Below are 23,537 nucleotides of genomic sequence, written 5' to 3'. Positions count from 1 at the left end.
AAGAGAATACTCCTTTTTTCTCAGTAGAGCAAGGTAATTTTCCCAATACTTAGAGTAGCTATATTTTCTGTTTATTTAAACTGAATTATTTTTACTGTTACTTATCATTTTATTTCTCTGTGGAGATAGTTATAGGTGGTTGCTATCTTTCTTGTTATAACCTTTTTTTTAAGCCAACCATTGCTGTTCATACATGTCACTTCTCTTAGCTGAGTGATTTAAGATCTTTTTTGATAATTCCTTTAAGATTCTATTTTGTAATGTGTTAATTATTTTTCAAATTTTCCATCCTGATGAACCAATGATTCAGAATAATAAAACATTTTATTAAGGGCTGGAAAAAACCTTTGCATATGAGAATTGGTTAAAAGGTAACAAGAAATATTGGCTATTAGTCCTTCACACTTTGTGAAATCACTTATGAGAAGTCATGAATTTTCATTTATAAAATAGAATATCACATTTTATACATTCAAAAGCATTTATTAAACAGTAGGTAACAAGTCAGGGTTCCTACACATTTACAAGTTGTTAGTTATTAGGACAGTGATGGGCAAACTTTTTAAAGAAGGGGCCAAAGGAAAGGAAATGCTCATCTGTCAGTCTGTTTCTAAGGCAACTCTTTCTAAGTTTCATTGTATTGTATCCTACTCCAAATAGTTTAAAAAGTTGTTAAAACTCAAAAAGCTAATCAGGCTTTTAGTAGAGGGTAATTAGACAATTACTTATTTCTTTATTAATGCATAATCCTACCTCATTATTTAATTACTTTCTTTAAAAAAAAAACAGAAAACAACCCAAACAACTTTTTATATTTTGAAAATCAGTAAGGTGGTTAAATTTAAAATTATTTCAGAAGGTGAAAATTATCTTATATCATACAATAATAACACTAAAATTTAAGAACCTCAAAGTCACCTTGTCCTACCCCTTCATTTTACAGATGAAGAATTTGAAATCCAGGCAATACACAGATCATAAGGATCAAAAGCAGAATTTGACACTAGGTCATCTTGACTCCAAAACTAATTCACTTTCATGATGTTGCACTACTATTTAGTGTCTTTCTGACTAAATATGAATATAATGGGATATATTTTCCAAATTCTTTCCTGAGCCACCATACTATTAGCTGCCTAATGGATATTTACAACTTCATATCCTGTATATTTCTCAAACTGAACATATCCAAAATGCAACTCACTGTGTCCTTTTCTTCTCCCTCAGACTTACTTCTTACTCTTCCTTGTATCACTGTCTTTGAAAGGAATTATCATTTTTGCAAACCTGGTTATCTTCTAACTCTCCTCATTCCCTTTTACCTACTTTTTAAATTTCTATTTTTTCTATTTTGCATATATTGTTTCCTTCTTGGATCTAGAAACCATTTCATTTTTTTCTTTGTATTCCTAGTGACTAATAAATGTTTGTTGAATTTAATTGAATTGTTACTTCTTGTTCTCTCCTGTCAAATTTAGATAGAGATCTTTATTTTAAATAGTCAACTTTATTAATATATTTTTGAAATATCATATTCATTTATAGAGGCAGCATGGTGTAATTGAAAGTGCATTGAATAAATTCCCATTTTGATTACATCCAACAATGTGTCTCATTCTGCATATTTAGTCCATCACCTCTCTGTTTCAAGGTGAATAACATTTTTAAGCAACACTCCCCCTCTAGTATTATGACTAACTGGTCATTTTTATTGATAAAAGTTCTTAAGTCTTTCAAAGTTGTTTTTTTTTTAACAAGGTAATTGGTGTTTTTGTAAGATTGAAATTAATATCAAAAAACTTCAAATATTTTATTTTATAAGATTTATTAATAATCACGTGAAGTAGAAGAAATAAAAAGACAAAAGTAAAATCCTTAGCAAAGTGTTTTCCCAGTCTTGTTAGCGGGTAAAAAAGCATGAGAGACGGGGTCACACACAAACTTTATCTCTAAAACATAAGGATGTAATGTCAGAATGAAAGTGGGATGCTGGGAATTGGAGTCCTGGGGAACAAATTTTAATCATACATTTTCCTTGTTCTACTTCAGTTTTCCATAATTTCATACAGGTCTTATCAGATTTTTCTGAATGGTCTCTTCTGTCATATCTAATGGCATAGATTTTCCATTATATTCACATACCATACTGTTATCAATTTCTCCCTTTGATTGACACTTTCATAGTTTCCAATTTTTTGAAACCACAAAAAAAAGCTACTTTAGATATTTTTGTATGTATTCATTTCTTCTCTTTTTGTTCTCTGAAGTATAAACCTATTTGTGGTTTCCCAAGACTAAAGGGTATGCAAAGTTTATTAATTTTTTTGGTCTGTTATCTTTCAGAACCATTAGTACTTTATCAACATCTTGAAATTAATCATCAATTCCCTTTTTTTATACTTTAGAATTCTCCAGTATCACTAGTTTTGCTTTTTGTTTCTTTTTGTTAATCACTTTGAATCTTTTTTCTCTTGTTTATTCTTATTTTGGGTGTCCAAGTTTAGTTACTGCACTATCTTTATTTTCTTTTTTGTGATTTTTTTAAAGTTCTTTTATTAATTAAGTTTTATTTTTCATCATTCATTTCTTCTATCACTTCTGTTTCTTTTTCCCCCCTCTAGATTTTCCTTTGTGGGAATGCTTTTATTTCTCTCCTTTTTTAGTTCTTCTTAATTTCTTTTATTTGGCACATTTCTTTTTCTTTACAGGTGAAAAATACAAACTTCTTAACAAAGGAAAGAGTGATGTTTGTGATCTCCAGCATGTAATAAAGTGTTGCTTATAGTAAATGCATAATAAGTGTTTGTTGAATTGAATTTGAAATGCAAAGTTTCTGGGCTTAACCACAAACTCTTGCTAGAAATTGTTTTGTATAATTTTAGAAATATATCTGAGAGTGACTCTTTTCACCTAATGAACACTTTTCTTGTATTGTCAACTTTTTTTTTTTTTTTTTTTAAATTTTAAGCCCTTAACTTCTGTGTATTGACTATTGGAAGATTGGTAAGGGTAGGCAATGGGGGTCAAGTGACTTGCCCAGGGTCACACAGCTGGGAAGTGTCTGAGGCCGGATTTGAACCTAGGACCTCCTGTCTCTAGGCCTGGCTCTCAATCCACTGAGCTACCCAGCTGCCCCTGTCAACTTCTTTTTAAAAATCAGTAAATAGTGATGTGGGATTTTATATTATTTGTCTTGGCCAATTTAATCATAACAATGTATTCTTCAGTACAACATGTGTGAAAATCTTCTTATTCTCATATCTTTATCAATGATTTATTTGTTTGTTAATTCCTTGAGGGAACATAGTGTCTTTTGCTTCTTTTTTTTAATCACCAGAATTTATTACAATGCCTAGCACATAGTAGGCCCTTAATAAATGCTTATTGATTGCTGGAAGGAATCCTGTAATGACTAGTCTCAGTACAATTGAGGCAAAACGTAGCCCTTGCCTCTCAAAGAGCTTACTATCTAATGGGAAGACCAAGTAGCAAAATTAATTTGGAAGAATAAAAAATATCTAGAAACTCAAAGGAAATAATCAGAAAAAGTACAAGTTAAGTTAGCTTAGCATGACTAGTCCACAAATTATATTCTTAAGTGTTCTCAGAACAATTTGAAACCTCCTTCCCTCCCCTGATTGATTCACTGTCTCACTACAATGGCTTTCCAAACTTTTCATCCCTTTTTATATTTCTCATTCCCTCAGCCAAGAAGCTTGCTTCTGTTGTGAGGGTTATTTAGCAATTAATTTAGTATTAGTGTTGGACCTATCAGGAAGGGCTGGAGGATTCCATGATGGAATGAAGGAGCAGGAAGTGGGGCTTGTGCTCTGAGAGAGACTCCCTTAGTGGTTGGGAACATAACTGTTGCTAACCCTGGGAGATCTCAGTTAGGGAAAAAACTGCATCCAGATTCCCTGGAATCCTGAGAGGTGGAGGCTTTCAACAGTGGACAACAGACCTGCAGAGCAGCACCAAGTGGGGAAGTGTTTTGTGAACTGGTGGACAGTTTTGCAAACTCACTCTCCCTACCTGGGTACCATGGATCACCTGGTGGAGTTGGCTCTTGGTATCCTGTGACCATCCTTGGATTTACCGTGAGACCCCAATTGAAAGCCATCCTCAGGCCCTTTAGCTGAGCTGACCAAACCTGGTTAGAACCAGGTTTGGAGAAGCTTTTCCCCTGTGACTTCAGTATTGCTTCCTTTGGGCCCTGCCTGGCTTAGGTCACTAGAATAGTGTAGTCAAGTCTTTCCCTTGCCCCTGTGGTTTGCCCTTCGGTTGTAAGTATAGAATCCCTTAATCCCATCCTTCATTATTATTTCCCTCAATTAAACTGTTATAAACTTTTACCTTTGCCTGCTGGTTCCATAGGCCCTGGCCTAGGTGGGCAGAGTGACTGTTGGGCCATCTGCCATTCCTGTGACAGTTAACAGCTTGGCAGTAAACCCTGGTCTCCCTATCCTGGTTGGTCTTGTTTCTCCTTCAACCCAGTGTGAACCCACAAACCATTTAGATTACATTTCAATAATAATAGTTAACATCCCTGGTGCCCCACCATTACTCTTCATATTTCTTTTTTTTCCTTTTAATTAAAGTTTATTTTATTTTCCAGTCCACAGAAATCTGATTTCTCTAATTCCTCTCTTCCAGTTAATAAAAAAAAAAACAAATACATAATCTGTACAAAATATTAATCAAACAAAACAAATGTCCACATTGGACATATCAAAATAAAAGTTTCATTCTGCATTCAGAATCTTTCATATCTGTGAGGAAGTGAGCAGCACAATTTATTATTAATCCTTTGGAATCATGGTTGGTCATTATGCCAATCAGAATTTCTAAGTCTGTGAAAATTACCTGTCTTTGTGATCTCTTAATTTGCAAATCAAATGACCTTTTCTCAATCCTTATCCTTGCCCTGACTAAGCTTCTGACAGTGATCATCACCCTCTACTTTTTGATATTCTTTTCTCTCTTGGTTTTATTGGCATTACTGTCTCTTGGTTCTTTTCCTACCTATTCCTTTTTGGACTCTTTTGCTAGGTCTATATCCCAAGTTACTTTCATTAACCTTGGATATTCTCTAAGATTCTGCCCTTCACCCACTTCTCTTTTTTTTCTATACTCTTCCACTTAGTGTCATCAGTCTCTGTATAAAGATAACTATCATATCTTTTTGTCTAACTGTAACCTCTTTCGGCCCTCCAGTCTTGCATCTCTAACTCCCAGTTGGACATCTTGAATGGGATAGTCTTTAGACATATTAAACTCACAATGTCTAAAATTAAACTCATTATATTTCTCTTCAAACTTTTTCCCTCCAGGCTTCCCTTTTACTTTTGGAAGCACCAACATCTTCCCAAATCTCCAGGCTTACAACATAGGTTATCCTTGACTTCTCACTCTGGTTATTCAGTTATTTGCCAAAACTTGTCATTTATATTGTCACAATATCATATATATGTGTGTGTGTATATATATATATATATATATATATATATATATCCTTCTTTCCTTTGATACTACCACCACCTTAGTTCATACTTTTTAAATTTAAATTTATTTTAAACCCTTAACTTCTGTGTATTGGCTCATAGGTGGAAGAGTGGTAGGGTGGGCAATGGGGGTCAAGTGACTTGCCCAGGGTCACACAGCTGGGAAGTGTCTGAGGCTGGATTTGAACCTAGGACCTCCCATCTCTAGGCCTGACTCTCAATTCACTACCCAGCTGCCCCTCCTTAGTTTATACTCTTATCATCTCATGTGCTGATTATTATAGTACTTGAGTACTATTATGAGTGGTCTCCAGTCTATTCTCTATTCAGCTGTCTAATTCATCTTATTACAGCACAGAAGTTTGACCATTTCACTCTTATAATCATTAATTTCGCTGGCTCTATTTTATCATTTTTTTATTGTTTCAAATATAAAATCCTTACTTTTTGTTTTTAAAGTTCTTCCTAACTAAACTACTTTGTATCTTTCTAGTTTTTTTGTTTGTTTGTTTACATTTTACTTACCCAGTCAGATTTCTGCAATCCATTCACACTGGCCTTCTTGCTGATGCCTTATAAGACATTCAGGTTTTCCTGATTCTAGGCTCAGAGCTCTGATCTGTCTAGTTGCACCTTTGACTTTAATGTTATTACAAAAGATGGTGGAGGAAACATCAGTAATTAGTAATCCATGTGCTATTTTAGTTATTCTATGCCTCAGTCTCCTCATGTAAAATGGGGAGGCTGAGTTTGAATGACTTCCAATGTTCTGCATAATTCTAAATTCAGGATATTTGATGCAAAGGGTTTTTTTCTCCACTCAATGGTTTCCCTTCTTTTACTTTTGTAAGGGGGAGAAATGTGTAAGGGGAAAAATAAATGGTCTGACTAAATTTATCAGAGAGTAGGGTCACTAGGAATTAAGTACCTAATTCCAAATGAAAGACTCAAGTCAGATTCAGTTTTATAGTAGTTTATTTACAAGTAGGAAGAGAGAGTGAAAGTAAGAAAATCAGAGAGAGGAAAGGGAAAGATATCTAACCTAACACGCTAAGTATTTTGCTCCATCCCCTGGCTCAACCCTAATTAGTCCTCAGCTGGAGGGCCTCGGCCTTGAGCCCAGGGCCTGGTGATGAATAAAGCAAGGACTTCAGCCATGAAGCCTCTCCCAAGGATAGTCCCTTCAGAAAATCTAGAAAGGAGTCAGCCTTTTTCACTCACCCATATGGTAGTTCAAAAAGAAAGCAGACCAAGGTCCTCAGCCAGACCTCCTCCAGGGTCCAGTTCAAGGTGAAAAAGAGCATCCCAGGAATTTCTTGCAATTTATAAAGACCATTCCTTTCATCACTTCCTGTGCTTTCCTCCCATTTTACATGTGCCAGTTACAGCTAAAGTTTTACTTAGGACTGCCCACAGGGCAATCAATTCTGATTCTCAACCTACTTTTGCACATGTGGATTACAGATCTCCTCCACTCAAGTGTAAGTAGGGTATACACTTCTGGTGATTAAATCTAAAAATTATTAGTGTAGAGTTAATCCCATTTTCACACTTTCTCTATTCATTTTGTTTGTTCAAAAGCTTTTTACTCTGCTTTTGAAACTGTTTACTTTATTTATGATTGCCTTTGTACATTTTTTGACTAAGAATTTTTTTCCTTTCCATGGTTTTGAAGCCTTTTGATTTCTATGAACCAGTGAACTACTACTTTCAGTTGTTCTTGATTCTTACTTAATTGGTCTCTTTCCCTGAAACATATATTAGTAGTAGTCTTTTAATCAGTTACCAAATAATTTTTCTTCTTTTGATCTGTACCTAATATTTTTATTGGGGAGACTGCTTATGATGAAACTTCCATTATTAGTTCAAATCATTGCCTGTTTTGCAACTTCTAGGGACTTGTTCTATGTTATACTGCCATTGTATATCAGAGACTGGACTTGAGTTTAGGTCTTCCTAACTCTGAAACCTACTCTTTATTGACTACTCCACATGTCCTCTTATCAATTACTGCTTGATGAAATAATTTTGTTGTCTGGTAATGCTTTGTACCCTTTGTTCCTAATTCTTTTTTCCATTAATTTTCTTAAAATATTTAAACTTTTCCTTCATGTTAATTTGTTATTTTGTGAAACTGTATTATTTCCCGCTAGTTTGACATACATTTAAATATTTGTCATTTTTATTGTATTGCCCATTGACTTTTTCAGCATAGCAGTGGTATTTGTCTATAAAGTTTTTCCACTTTTATTGCTATAGATCCTGTTTTTGTAAATAAATTCTTAAATTTTCTCAACCTTTAACCCTAAACTACATTAAGAGGATATAATATAATCTAATCTAGTCATATAATTGGTTATTTTTTCAGGATTAATAAAGCTAAGTAATATCAAATTTCGTTTAAAATTTTATGTTTCTCAAGAATACTTGCTTGTTTTTTTCTTACAGCTTCTTGAAGGAAGTTTTGCTAGAGAAGTCAGTCATGAAGTAGATGGACTCATTTTTCAGCCTACCGGAGTAAGTTGAAATACATATTATTAAAATGCGTGCATTTCCTCATATAAAAAAAACCCAAAATATCCCAAATGTATTTAATGATTTTTGTTGTATGTTTAAGTGATAATTAAATTGTAAGGAATTATTTGAGAGTACTTTGATTTTTATGACTTGTTGGAGAAGGATCCTACAAAACATGAGAAAGCCATAAATTTGGAGTGATTTGTTTTCTGCTAGTGTATTATATGCCATTTTTCACTACCTGTATCCATCACTTCCTTCTATTTTTCTCTTTTTTCTCTCTACCTTGAACCTACTTAGATCTTCTTTAGGTTCAGGTGTATCAAACCTCACATCCAGTTTTATTCTAGACCAGGGGTTCTTAAACTTTTTTGTGTAGATGAAGAGATATATATCTTTGACAGTCTGATGAAGTCTGTGGATCCCTTGTATCAGAATTATGGTTTAAAAAGCATTAAATAAAATATATAAAATTACTAATATAATCAGTTATACTGAAATACCATAAAAATTTTTAAAATAAAAATAGGCTTAGAGATATTAAAGCTAGGTTGAAGTGAATTTGGAGCCTGATCTTGAAACTTCTTAGCTAGATTCACTGGTCTTAGTGTGTAATCTGGGTAGTAATGAGGTACATTATTTATCTCTTAGAGGATAAATAAAACTAGCCATAATCTGTATCTTATAAGATATGTAGATTTTAGCCAGGTTAAATATTTACTATTTTAACATTTTAAGGATATATGACTTATAAAAATGAATATTCCTTATTAATTAATATAGATTTCAACCCCACTGTGGGCAGGAAAATTCTTCATCTAGTGATTATATTTTTGATGGTGGTTCTTCTAAAGTTAACTATTGATTATCAATACAGAATTAAAATAGCTGAGGATATTTTGAAAGTTTAAACAATTTATACTGTGCCTGTATTCAGAATTACATTTACAACATCAAAATGTCAATTAGAATGAGGAGAATTCCCCTTAAAAATTGAAACCACAACTTGCCTATGATTTCAGAGATGTCTCCCAGAGTTTTAAAGCATATAGATTTTAATTGACTTGCTCACAATCATAGTATTGTTTGTTTGTTTTTTATTAAACCCTTACCTTTTCCCTTAGAAGCAATATTGGTTCTAAGGCAGAAGAATTGTAAGGACTGTGCAGTGGGAGTTAAGTGACTTTTCTAGGGTCTCATAGCTAGGAAGTGTCTGAGGCTAAATTTGAACCTAGGACCCTCCCATCTCTAGGCCTGGCTCTTAATTCACTGAGCTACCCAGCTGCCCTCATCATGATCAGAGTATTAATAAATAGTTGAGGAGGCAAGTAGGTAGCATAGTTGATAGAGTCCAAAGCCTTGAGTTGGGAGATCCTAGGTTCAAATCTGGCCTTAGATCAGTGATGGGCAACCTTTTGAGCTTGGTGTGTCAAAATTTGACAAAAAACCGAGCATTACTTGGGTGGTGTGTCACTTTGAGGAAAAAAAAAACCATAATTTCACAATATAGTTTAAATAACAAAAATGTATAATTATAATTCATAACTGTATTTAATAAATCAAAATAGGTAAATTAATACAGGTAGATTTGTCATCTATAGTGCACAGAGTGTCTATACTACACTACAGCAAATGTTTCATCCTCAGCATGCAGCCCCATACTTCTCTGTATGTGGCTGTGTGTCATCGAAAATGGCTACTTGTAGATTTGCCTTAAATACTTCCTAGCTGTGCGACCCTGCACAAGTCACTTAACCCTGTTTGCCCAGCCCTTGCCTTTCTGTCTTGGAGTTATTATTAAGATACAAAGTAAGGGTTTAAAAAAATAAATGTTCGAGGCCAAATTTCAAACCATTTGAAGGCCTATTCTTGATTATAAGCCCAGCCCTCTCTTCATAATGCCTGAACTATCTTTACTTTTTCCCCTCCTATAAACAGGAAAGAGGATGTATTTTATTTCCAAACCAGGAAAGGTTTTCATGGATTGAAAATAATGAATTATTAGGGGCAGTGAGGTAACAGAGTGCTTAGAACACCAAGCGCAGAGCTGGGAGGACCTGGATTCAAATGTGGCCTCAGAAAATTATGTAACCCTGATTGCCTTCCCCTTGCTACTCTTGTCTTAGAATTGATCCAGGTCCAATTAGCCTGGCAGGTTCAGTGAATCAGCTTCACCTGAAAACTCCTGAAAATTTATTATAGACTTAGTTAGGTAAACAAGGTTCTAGGATTCATTCCCAATCCCTCTTTCATTAAATAAGTTAAAAAAAAGAGGAACCTGTTTTGACCTGATCTGTGCTGAAGATTCCTAGGGGAAAGGTAGTCAGTTAAAACTTCTCCTTTCTCTCATCAAGCTCATTCAAGTAATTATTGATCTTCTATCATCAGGATCAACAAATCACAGTCAATTATAACATCTTTAATAGTTTGAGTTTAATAATATTCCTTACACCTAAAGAACTAAGTTCAATTAGCACTGACAGTTGGGGAAGAATCTTTTACTTTCTCCTTGGTCAGTTGTGAAGGAGGAATCAACCAAGTAGTGGGGCCTGTCATCTGGTTTAACACAGACCACACCCAGCTGCAGAGACATTTAATCTTACTTAAAGCAACATCATTCAGCTGTGTTAAACCATCTAGATAAAAGGTCTATGCATAACCTCCTTTACATCAGATACAAATTAACCTATTTTTTAAGAGCTGTCATTGTGATGTTTATATTGCTAGGATAGCATACATGAGGTATTTCTTTAAATAAGTTCTTGTAATTTTGGACATGCTTACTTTTTGATTAATTAGTTTCTTGGCACATGAGCCTATTGTATATAGGATTGATGCCATATTCACAGATGGCTATGATTGTATATCGTCAAAAGACCATGTATATAAAAAAAACTAACGATGAGACATAAATTGCTGAAAGATGTGCAAAAAAATTTAAACTGACAACACACCTAGAATTAATGAAGAAACTTCTCTTAAATGCAGAAATGTATAGCTATTTGAAGCAAAAGGTTTATGTGGAATTTAGGTAATAATATGATTTTTTTTTATTGAATGGTTCCTCTTAAGATGAAATATTTTTGACTAACATTTGCAATAGAGTCTTTTCCTACAATTGTTTGCTATTATAAACCTTTATGTTTTATTAATTTGTGAAGTACTATTTCACAAGAAAGTTTGGGGCTCTTGATATAGATATAAAGTGAAATGACTCATTTTTAAATTTAAAAAACTTATCCATGCCTACTTTGAATTATTGAAGATTAGATGATTTCACAGTTGATCTAGTAACCATCTTTCTGCAGATTGTTTTAATGTTTTATGTTGATAGAAAAATGTCAAAATGTATAATTGGTAGGTTACTTAATATTTTGGAGGAAATGGTTCTCAGATCTAACTATTCTGATTTCAGTGCTAAATTGTCTCCTGATCACTGTCCAATCACCCAGGCTCACAACTTACGTGTCAGCCTTAACTTCTCATTTCTCATCTATCATATGCAGTCTATATCCAAAGACTTGTCATTTCTATTTTGTATATTTGTTTTCTTGTAAATGCCTTCTTCTCTCTTTTGACATTGCTACCGTTCTGCTGCTCGTTGATCTCTTTCCTTCAGTGCTCTCACCACTCAGTTCGATCTTCTACTCAGCTATAAAATTGATCTTCTTAAGTTGCAGTCCTGACCATATTATCCCTCCCTCTCTCATTCTCTAAATTTTTTTTGGCTCCTTGTAACCTCTAGGATCAAATATGAAATTCTTTGTCTTTCAAGGTTCTTTATAACTCTATCATTTTCCATTTACAGCCTTCTTAAACCTTACATTCCTGCTACATACTTTATGATCTAGTGACATTGGCCCCCTTTGTGTTCCTCTCATAAGATACTGTATCTTTTGACTTTGTGTATTTTCATTGGCTCTATTCCATGTCTAAAATTCTATTCTTCCTCTTCTCTGCCCCTTGGCTTCTCTGATTTTCTTTAGGTCCCAGATAAAATTCCACCTTCTACATTGAGCCTTTCTGGTCTTACTCAGTGCTTTCCCCTTGCTGATTTATCTCCAATTTATCTTGACTATAAAATTTGGAGATTATTGTTCTTGTTTATTTTTCATATTGGTGTTTTGTGTATTGTTTTTCTCTAAGTCTGTGAATGCTCCTTGAAAGGGTGTACTTTTGGAGGCAACTGGGTAGCTCAGTGGATTGAGAAACAGGAGGTACTAGGTTCAAATGTGGCCTCAGATACTTCCTAGCTGTGTGACCCTGGGCAAGTCACCTAACCCCCATTGCCTAGCCCTTACTGCTCTTCTGCCTTGGAACCAATAAATAGTATTGATTCCAAGATGGAATGTAAGGGTTTTGGGTGGGGGGGGGAAGGAAGGGTGTACTTTTTTCCTTTCTTTGAGAGGAGAACTAAGCTCAATGCCTCTTATACTGAATGTGCTTAATAAATGCCTGACTTGACTGTGGCATTCCTATGATCTGCTAGTTTAGTAGTCCTGTAAAAAAAGGAAATATTAGTTTTTATATCTAGAACCATCTAAATTTCATTAGTTTCTAGATTTTTTGAAATCAATATCTTTGTCTCTTTTAATATTTAGCACAGTACCTCAAATATAATAGATGCTTAATAAGTGTACTTTTGTTAATTGAATGTAATTGAATTCTGCTCACTTAATTAATCCATACTTATTGTTAATTAATGTTATTTCAATTCCTCAGGACTTAAAAACCTACTTGTAGTCTCCACATGCAAGTTAGGCTAATTTTTCCACAGAATTCATTGAAACCATCTACAACTCATGTTTACCTTAAACTAATGTTTTAGTCTGTTATTATCACTTACTCATACCCTGACTACAAAGCAGTTGCGAGGAACTGTCTGAAGACTTGGATCCTTCTCTGATGAATTAAAATGGTCAGCTCAGTCAGGCAAGGGAGCTTTGCTCAGCTGAAACCACTGGAAGAGTCCTAAGTGCTTAAATCCTCGTTGAATATCTTCTCACTGTGGCTATGTAATTCTTTTTGGTGAACTGTAGGATAACCTTCAAGTATCTCATTTTGTTTTTATATTGAACTGAAATTACCAGTTGAGTCAGGCCCAACCTAGAACCCCTGAAATATATAGTTTCTTAAATTTTTCTTTTCCTAACCTCACTTTGTAGTATCAAAGCAATTCCTTGTCTCTCATCTTTTCAGACTCAATCCATTTTGACATTTCTTGAAATCTGTCACTTGATAATCCTTTATTAAATCCTTAGCATGTATATATTGGGCAATGTGCTAAAAACATGTTACAAATCCAAACTTTAGTATCTACTTTATGTTAGAATTTTAAATTTAATAGTAAATACCCTCAAAGTTGCCCAAATTTTAAAAATTCTCTGAAGATATTATCTTTTTTAGTTATCAAATGTAATTATTTTAAATTTCATTTCTTATTTTCATCACTATCTTTTGGGAATGCTTGCAATGAATTCTCTAAAAGGAAGAGAATTGAAGGCCTGCATGAACTACAAGCTAAATAATGACAATCAAAATTTCATTCTTATTTTGCTTATTAAATGCTCTTTATTAGATCCAGAACTTAAATTCAAGTTCTCTGATTAAAAATCTAGGACTCTCTCAGTCCCCTTTTAGTTTTGTAGGTAGTGTTATAAAAATAAAGTAGATGTTGTATAGATGGAGAGGGTACCTAAACTTGATACTACCACTGGTAATTGTGTGATAACAGTGATAGCTCAGATAGGTGGCTAGGGTAAGATCAACTGAGGCTTGCCTTAGCTAGATAATATGACACCTCCCTCCTTTATAACAGTGCCCAGGCAGGATCCTTCAGGTCAATGGATGATATCCCTTCAGGTCCTACTTGGGGTTGATTGATAGTGTATAATGGACTCTATTAGATTGGTAATAGCTTGTCTCTGACTGCATATCTCCCTTCCCAGAGAAGCTATAAACAACCACTTCAGGAAAGTACTTAAAAGCTTTAACTATATTTAGCAAAGATGGGATATTGGGACTGGATAAAGGGATTGGGAAACCCTATCTACTTTGATGTTAATAAACCCTCAGAACTGTAGGCAGGTATTTGAGTCTAGTTTGTTAGCTTCTCTGGTCCAGCCTGGCCACAGCCAAACCAGAGTAGGCAATCTGCTGCTTGATGTTTCTGCTTTTTCTTCTTTTGTTAGATGATATGCCTAACCAGTCTTCAGGATGTCCACCCCTTTCCACCCACTTCTTCTTCTCCTGCCCACTTTCCGGATCCCTCCGGGGCCCTGGGAAACCTAGATAACTATACATGATTGATTTCCTAATATATAGGGGCAGTAGAATCAGAAGAGTGATGGTCGGGGTACAGGTTGATAATGTTATCAGGAACAAAACAGGAGGATCTTGCAAGGTTGAGCCTAGCAAGTCTCAATCCCCAAAAGACCAGGATCCACAGATCTCCAATCCAAGGGAAGGAAAGGAACCCTCAGCCAGGGCTGCCAGGGTGTTTTATACCCCCCTGGGCCAACCGCTCTCTCCCCTGTCCTCATGGTCCTCTGGGAACATTCTGATATCCAACGGACCCACCTGTCAATCAACAGTGTGGACTCCTGGCTCCCAGAGATTCAATATAACAGTAGTAATCAGTCTAGCCATTCTTACTCTTATTTACCGCCTAAAATCTAATACTGTTTGCCAAAGTTTCTTCACCAGTCCTGAACCAGACTTGTTTAAAGCTGTAAGAATAAAGGAACCAGTAAAGGAAGTTTTATAGAAAGGATAGTTTTATAGAAAGGATATGTGGGGAGTCTCCCTGCTAGCACTCCCCTGGGACCAGATATACACTGGGAGACTTTAAGGGAGTGTCACCTCAAAACTGGGTGACCTGGAAGGTAATGCCACCACAAAGGAGTTGGGGGCGAAGCTTTCCTATAAGTGGAGGTATGTGGTACCCCAATCCAATCCTTAATAAGGACAGTGTTCACTCAAACCTCCCCCGAGGTTAGTCAGCTTCATAGCCGGTGGTCTGGCTTCAAGATGGAGGCAGCCAGACCAAGCTGTGGTTTCCCTTTCCCTCATTGTTGAAATCTATTTATCATCTCTGATAATCTGATAAGGACAGGTTAGTTGATAAGGAAATAAAGGGACATGGGAGAGGATCTTGACTGTTAACTCATAGCTGCTTCTCCAAAGTGCCATTGAGTCACAAGTTTATTATATATGAAAATTCAAACTCCCTTTTACCTAAAAGCAAAAGGAAAGTTTCCCATAGCTGTGCAGATCATTTTAACATAGACAATACAACAGGCTTAGAAGCTTCAAGGTGAAGATAAGAACCAGACTGGACCTTCAGCTGTGTGATTATCAGCAAGCTAAGTCTGAGAATACTTTTCTCAGGGCAAATGCCCCTGCTAAACTAAGGTTTTGGCCTTGGCTGCATTTCTGATCAGAGGGGAAGAATGTTAACCTCTTAACTGTTGGTTTGCTAGGAACTTAAAGCTTTTCCATAAGGCCACAATACTTTTCAACAAGAAATCACAAGGATCACAAAAGGGGTCAAAAGAGGAGTCACAGATTTTTATCTATTTGAGACTGTTTCTCTTATTGGCTTCCCACATCTCTCAGGCATTCTGGAATGCTATCTGACTGTTGAATGGCTTTTTATTTTTTGCAAATCAGGGATTGGGAAAAGGGGTGAAGGGCAGAGGGATTTTGGGTGCCCTCTTCTCTATTTCTATGGGGTCTGTCACTTAGGAGGAAACCTCAGTGATTCCCACTCCTAAGCTTCTCCCCACCCCTTCTCCTTCTATTTCTATTTCTCTGTTTCTATCCTTTTCTATAATTGTAAGTTTTGACTGAAAAGGGTCTCTCAGCAAGGTTGGGAATGGGTGAAGGAGAGAAAGAGATTGCTCCCAAAATAGAGTCCAAACTTAGCAGAGTTGTTGGTTGAAGTCTTGATGGGTGAGATTCAGTGGATGCCTTTGATCAGGGAATCAGGGTTTCAATTTCCAAAAGAAAGATCCTCACTAAGCCCTCAGGACTGGATCCAAGCTGGGTTGTCCTCCTTCTCCCTCTTCCCAGTCCTCCCCCCAAAGACCTCTTCTCCTCCTCCTCCTCCTCCTCCTCCTCCTCCTCCTCAGAGAAATTCCCAGAATCATCTCTGGTCCCAACTGTCAGTAACTGTCAGCAACTGCCTTCTCTGGCTCCTTTGGATCCATCCCCCTTGAACAAATCCCATCCTTGCAAAGCCCATCACTTGATTTCTATTTTTTTCACTCTCTTTATGTTGTCAATTATTAATGGAGAATTCATGGGGCTTGTCAAATGCTTTGTCTGTATTTAATCCTTATAAAGTTCCTCAAAGCCACTGTTATAAATCATCCCTTAAACACTAACTCTTTCACCTTCTTGATTTATTCTTTACAGAAGACCTCCCTACCTACTCTATTATTTACAACAATGCAATTAGATAATCTCTTTCAAATACACCTCAAATTTTCTCTATTTTGTACCTATCTTTTCCTTCCTTAGAGGAGTAACTGTGCTACCTCATTTTCCAGGGTAACTTTTCTACTTTGTGCCTTTGTTCGTATTTGTCCCTTCTCTTTCAGACTTTGCTTCATTAAAAACAAACAAAGAAAAAACAAAAACCAACTGTGTAAAAAACCAAGAATCAACAAAGTATTTGTCCAGTCAACTCAGGTGATCAGTCTTCAAATCTGCCATGATTATTTCATAGATGTGAACTCTCTATACTCTAAATTCCCTCCTTGAATTTATTAATATTTAGTATTCAATTGGTTCTTATTGCAAACATTTTGATTTGTAATTATTTATTCTTATCTTATAGTCTCAATAAAATAGTCAAGTCTTTAAAGTGTTTCCTTATTTACTCAATATATAAATTCATTAGATGAATAACTCAAATCAAATAAAGGTCATAGAGGCATAGTAACCAAATTTTCATGTTATGGATGCCTTATGACATTACATAGATGCCACACAATGAACTTTGCATTATCACTAGAATTATTCTGAGTCATACTGAACACTAAATGTTAATGCAGAATAACTCAGAAAATCACAAAATTCAATTAATCAACTAGTTGTGAAACAATATTCACCTTATTTGTAACACCACTGGGCTGAACATATGCAGACAACAGATCGAAAAAGAATGTATACAGTTGTGATACTGAAAATGCTTGGGAAGGCTACATATCAGGAAGACAGAACCAGTGGCTTTAGCACAAATAAATCATACCTTCAAAAGGACAGCAGCTGTGAGCACCCAGAAAACAGCAATATCTTGCCATTTAGTCATGGGGAACACTAGTTCATTTTAAAGAAAGGTGTCCATCTGGCTGTGAATTTAAGAGCAAAAGGCTACAAAAGCATCATGCTTTCCATATAAAGCTACAGCTCCCAATCAAAAAGATTTTGTTTCTTTATTCATAGTGAAAGGCAGATCTGATCATATGACACTGATCTTATCAGTTATAACCACCTACAAAAAAGTCAGACAACAAATAGTCAATATTTATAAAAACAGGTATATATTTCCATCTATATTAGTAACACTGGAAAATTAAAATGGCTATGCATGGATAGAGTATTACTAGACTTTGTACGTTGATTTTTCACTTCAAGACAGAACTATCAAAAGCTTAGCAAATAATTTTGACTATAAAACTAAAAATCAAATTCTCCAAACTCACTGTAAAAATAGAAGAGTTTAAAGCAACTCCATAACAAGTAGTTTTAAAATAAACTCATAAAGAAAATGAATTGATTGATAATTTTTGTTTATGCTTTTCTCCCCAACAATGGAATAAATAAAATGATAATTCTAATTTCTAAAGTATGAAAATGCAAATTTTCATACTGTAAATTACTTTAAAATTCATTTTTGCCTATTAAAATACTTTGGAAAAAGTATTTTGATGAATATAAAGTGCTTTCTAAAAGGCAAGGTATAAAATAAGCAATTAAATACAGTTTTATACTGACTTATTTTTTCATTATCATTGAAACTTCTACACTCTTAACAAACAACATTGTCTCAGAGAATCATAATATTCAAATTTTAAAAGTATTAAGTAAAACATAACCTTGACCATCAACAAAAGAAAGTCCTTGAAACTTAAAAAAAAAAAGCAAAAAACTTTAAATCATTGTTAAATCTAATATTTTGATGAAGACAACTGCCACTGGAAAAATAAGTAATCTCTATCACTTGAGTAAGTGTATCTAAGGGATCTACATGAGGGCAAGTAAACATGATCAGCACAGAAATAATCAGTGAAAAACATTTATTAAGCACCTAATATGTGCTAAATACTGTGCTAGGCACTGAGAATACAAAGAAAAACAAAAGATCGTCCTTCCTTTCCAGGAGTTCACAATCAAATAGGAGAGAAAACATTCAAATAATTATGTACAAAGAAGTTATAAATGGGATAAAATGTGAAAAAATTAACAGAAGGAAGGCACACGAATTTAAGATGAGGCTCCAGGCAATGGCAAAGGCATTGTTTTGAAGGGAAATTACAAAGTTGAAAACAGGAATGGCCTTTTCCTTCAAGAAATTTGACTGTAAAAGGACTGAAGAATTTTATTTTGTTTTCATAGTGATTGTTGTGGTTTGTTGGTTTATTGTTTGTTATTTTTTTCAAAGACTGACAGAATCAGAAAAATCCCTTAAGGCTTTAGAGACCTTTTATTTTTATTTATTTATTTTTTTTAATCAAGCAAGGTATGAAGGAGAAGGGACAAACAGGAACAAAGGTACAAAGTAGAAAAGATATCCTGGAAAATGAGGTAGCACAGTTACTCCTCTAAGGAAGGAAAAGATGGATACAAAATAGAGAAAATTTGAGGTGTATTTGAGAGAGATTATCTAATTGCGTTGTCAATAATAAAGTAGGTAGGGAGGTCTTTTGTAAAGAATAAATCAAGCAGGTGAAAGATTTAGTGTTTAAGGGATGGTTTACAACAGTGGCTTTGAGAAACTTTGTAAGGTTTAAATAGAGACAAAACATTTGACAAGTAGCAGTGAGGCTTATTTACCATAAACCTTGCTGCTCAGAGAATTTTCCTTTTTAAGCAGAAAACAAAAGCAGACCCAAAAAAAAAAAAAAAAAAAAAAGACCAACAAATCAGATAAACAAAGCCAAACAGTACAGTGACCTGGCTTTCCGTAGTACTTAGTTCTTTATTTCTTTACCAAGAGAAAGGAAATAGATTTCATTTTCTGTTTTCCAGGACCAAAATTGACAATTGCATTTATTTTGAGGTTTACTTCACTTCACTCTCCAGCCTTGTCACCAGTAACCATGCTGCCTTTGTTACCCCTATTCCATTAAATTGTTTCCTATCTGCAAACATAAGATCAACTCTGTCATTGCTCCAGGAAAAGGCATGTCAGTCTTCTTCCCCATAGCTCTACTCACCATTCTTGTCCCTTTCCAAACCAAAAATAGATCTCTCTGGTCACCATTCCCTAATATATATTGTTCTTCTCACCCTCTTCCTCCCATTAGAGTATTAGCTTCTTGATTTCAAGTACTAAAGGACTGTCTTCACTTGTGTGTATGTGTGTGTCTGTGTCCCTAGAACTTAGAACAGTACTTGCTTATGTAGTTTCCCCTTAATAAATGGTTTTGCATTCATTTATTTTCTTTCATTGTTGTTTTCTTTACATTGCTAATTATTGTATGTTTTATTCTCCTGGTTAGAGTTTGTGTGACATCTTCATTGAATTCTTTCTATGTTTTTCTGAAACTCATAATTTCAGGTTTCATAATATTAATAACATTACATTCATAAACCACAGTTCCTTCTGCCACTCAAACTCTGGATACTGATTTTATTTTTAATTTTTTGCTTCCATAAAAAGTGCAGCAAAGATTTCTTGACATTAATAGCTTCCTTTGTATGATATACTTTACTGAAATCTCCCATTCATGGACATCTATATGTTCTTTATTTACTATGAAGACTGTTGGATATAGTGATCTGAAGTCATTTTGTTTTAATCACATTTAATAGATCTCTTCTACATTTTAGGAAAAGATACTGAGAAATCCTATTTTTATATTTGTTAAGGGTAAGTCTAAATGTAAAAATACATTTCTCTTTGTAGTAGTACTGTACCTGTACTTTGTTAACCTTTAAAAAAACTGTTAAAATTTACTTTATTCAACAAAGGTATATTTATTGTTTCTAATATATTTAGATTTCCTAAACTGTGTAAGGAATCTTGATATGTATAAGACAAAAACTATAATTCTGTGTTCCTGTCGACCCCCAATTATACTTTTTATTGTTCCTGAATTGGGATAGGAAGCTTTTAGAAGGCAGGCAAAACAGATATATTTTGAGTTGTGTATATATAAGTTCCTGCTTGAAACAAGTCTTTTTTTTTATTTTTTTTAATTTTAAACCCTTAACTTCTGTGTATTGACTTATAGGTGGAAGAATGGTAAGGGTAGGCAATGGGGGTCAAGTGACTTGCCCAGGGTCACATAGCTGGGAAGTGTCCAAGGCCGGATTTGAACCTAGGACCTCCTGTCTCTAGGCCTGGCTCTCAATCCACTGAGCTACCCAGCTGCCCCCTGAAACAAGTCTTAAAAGATCTTTAAAACATGAAAAAACAGCCTGGACTCTTTTATATGCATATTAGATGGAATAATAAAAGACATAATTATCTGTTATTAAATAATTGTATGCTTTTTGTGCTTTTCTTTAAGCCTAGTTTCAATTTGATTTTCTCTGTTATCAGTTTTTCTTGAATATTACAGTTGTTTTGGTTGGAATATTGAATATTTTTAAAATACTAATTTTTGAATTAAATCTTTGCTATTTCCAGTTATATTGAATGTTATAGATATATTATAAATTGGGATTCATATAATACCTTGTCTTCAAGTATGTGAAGATTTAGAGAGGTTTACTGATTTAGCGGGGATGATGTTACCATGGTGAAAGTTTATATTTCCATGACATTTGCTTGAATTTTGATAGATCTTCAACTAAAGTAGGGTTCTATTTCCTGACAGACCAGAAAAAATGTTATTCTACCCCTTCCAAAAATGTGTTTGGCTTTTTATTACAAAAATATATTAATTTCCAAATGTGGCAACCTGCCAAGAAACAATATATGGCATATTTTTATAAAAGTTTTTAATACATTAATATTATACTTCATCCTTGAATCCTACCTGGATGGTAGATCTCAATCTTTGTTTGTTTGAGGAGGAAAAAGGAAAAGGGAAATATTTTCCAGTTCACCTTTTTTTTTAAACTTTTTATACGTAGATAATAAACTCAAAGGTATTTCATTACAAGTGAATTTATTGACAAATAGCAACCAAACAGTACAAATATCTAATTTATAACTGGTTTCTTCATGTGTCATTGATCAAGACCTATTTCCCTATTATTGATAATTGTACTAAGGTGGCCATTTAGAGTCTACATCCCAAATCATGTCTGCATCAACCCATGTGTTCAAGCAATTGTTTTTCTTCTGTGTTTCCACTCCTGTAGTCCTTCCTCTGAATGCGGGAAGCATTCTTTTCCTTAAATCCCTCAGAATTGTCCTGGATCATTGCATTGCTGCTAGTATAGAAGTCCATTACATTTGATTTTACCACAGTGTATCAATCTCTGTGTACAATGTTCTCCTGGTTCTGCTTTCACTCTGCATCAATTCCTGGAGGTCATTCCAGTTCACATGGAATTCCTCCATTTTATTATTCCTTTGAGTACAATAATTCCATCACCAACAGATAACACAGTTTGTTCAGCCATTCCCTAATTGATTGGCATACCCTCCTTTTCCAGTTTTTTGCCACCAGAAATAGCGTGGCTATAAATATTGGAAAACAATATGGGAGAAATTAGGTTTAGATTAACATCTCATACCCTACACCAAGATAAATTCAGAATGTGTGAATGACTTGAATTTAAAGAAGAAAACTATAAGAAAATTAGGCAAACACAGAATAGTATACTTGTCAGATGTCTGGGAAAGGAAAGATTTAAAAACCAAGCAAGAGTTAGAAAAAATTACAAAATGTAGAATAAATAATTTCAATTACATTAAATTAAAAAGGTTTTGTACACTAAAAAACAATGCAACCAAAATTAGAAGGGAAACATCAAACTGGGAAAAATCTATATAACAGAAAAACTCTGACAAAGGTCTAATTATTCAAATATACAAGGGGTTAAATCAATTGTACAAAAATATCAAGCCATTCCCTAGTCAATAAATGGGCAAGGGACATGAATAGGGAATGTTCAGATAAAGAAATCAAAACTATCAATAAGCACATGAGAAAGTATTCTAAATCTCTAATAATTAGAGAAATATAAATCAAAACAACTCTGAGGTATCACCTCACACCTAGCAGATTGGCTAAAATGAGGATCCACAGAGGATAGTAATGAATGTTGGAGGAGATGTGGCAAAATTGGCACATTAATGCATTGCTGGTGGAGTTGTGAATTGATACAACCATTCTGGATGGCAATTTGGAACTATGCCCAAAGAGTGCTAAAAGATTGCTTTCCCTTTGATCCAGCCATACCATTGCTGGGTTTGTACCCCAAAGAGATCATAGGGAAAAAGATATGTACAAAAATAACACCAGTTGTCTTGACTTTTGCCTTGCTACTGGATTGGATAACCCTGGAGGGGAGAATGCAACTGATGATTTTTTGCAGCTCATTACCACTACATTACACTCTATTGGGTCCTCTTCAGGCATTAAGAAGGACAACTAACTAATCAAACTTCCATGAATTCTGAATATGTATTTGACTTTATATACACCTCATCACTCCTTTTGGAATGTAAGCTTATTTAAAGATATGAAATGCTCCCACTCATACTTTAAAAAATCTCTTACACTTAGCATAATATGAAATTAATAAATTATCCTTAAATGTTTGTTTTGTGACTTCTTCTCCTCCTCCTCCAGATGTCCTAGTCAGAGCCCTTCTGATTTGGATGTTATTATCACAGCTATTCTCAGTTCTTTTGAAGGCCTATACTTTGCACATATCTATTCTACTATACCTCCAACTCCAGGATTATCTGAAACACAGTTTGTTAAAGATCCATTAATCTTATAATTTTTCTGCTTCTTTCATTCATATCCTTTGATTTATTTTATTATCAGATGATTATTAATACCTCATTTGTTAATGCATTTTTAGTTGCTATCAGCCATCATTCCTCCCTCCCCATATCAAAGTTTTCAAATTGACACCTCACTTGCTAAAATCAGATCATGCTTAAAGAACTAAGTATTGTGTATGTCAGTTAAATATAGGTTTGGCATTTATTTTAATCTATGTACATGCTGATGAATTTAATGTAATTAAATCTCATTACTCTATAATTATACATTGGAACATGTAGCTCAGAATGGTGTTTTTGTCCTCTTGTTCATAATTCAGCTAGTCTATATTTTAAATCTAAAGACTTATAAATATTTAATTTTAAAGGGTCAAGGT

At 34.5% G+C, this 23,537-nt stretch overlaps 1 protein-coding gene across 2 annotated transcripts in view; it reads left to right on the top strand.

Moving 5' to 3' along the window:
* RNGTT (RNA guanylyltransferase and 5'-phosphatase) overlaps positions 1–23,537 on the top strand; it is a 383,467-nt gene that overhangs the window by 174,449 nt on the left and 185,481 nt on the right. The window contains exon 12 of one of the 2 annotated variants that reach the window (XM_044676397.1): positions 7,950–8,018. The exons of the other annotated variant lie outside the window; for it this stretch is intronic. Within the exon in view, the coding sequence (XP_044532332.1) occupies positions 7,950–8,018 (69 nt within the window). The remainder of the gene's footprint in view (positions 1–7,949; positions 8,019–23,537) is intronic. 2 annotated transcript variants of the gene reach the window in all.

The sequence above is a fragment of the Gracilinanus agilis genome, chromosome 4, assembly GCF_016433145.1.
Source record: "Gracilinanus agilis isolate LMUSP501 chromosome 4, AgileGrace, whole genome shotgun sequence".
NCBI classification, from domain to species: Eukaryota; Metazoa; Chordata; class Mammalia; order Didelphimorphia; family Didelphidae; genus Gracilinanus; species Gracilinanus agilis.
This window is presented reverse-complemented; position numbering and strand designations above follow the sequence as displayed.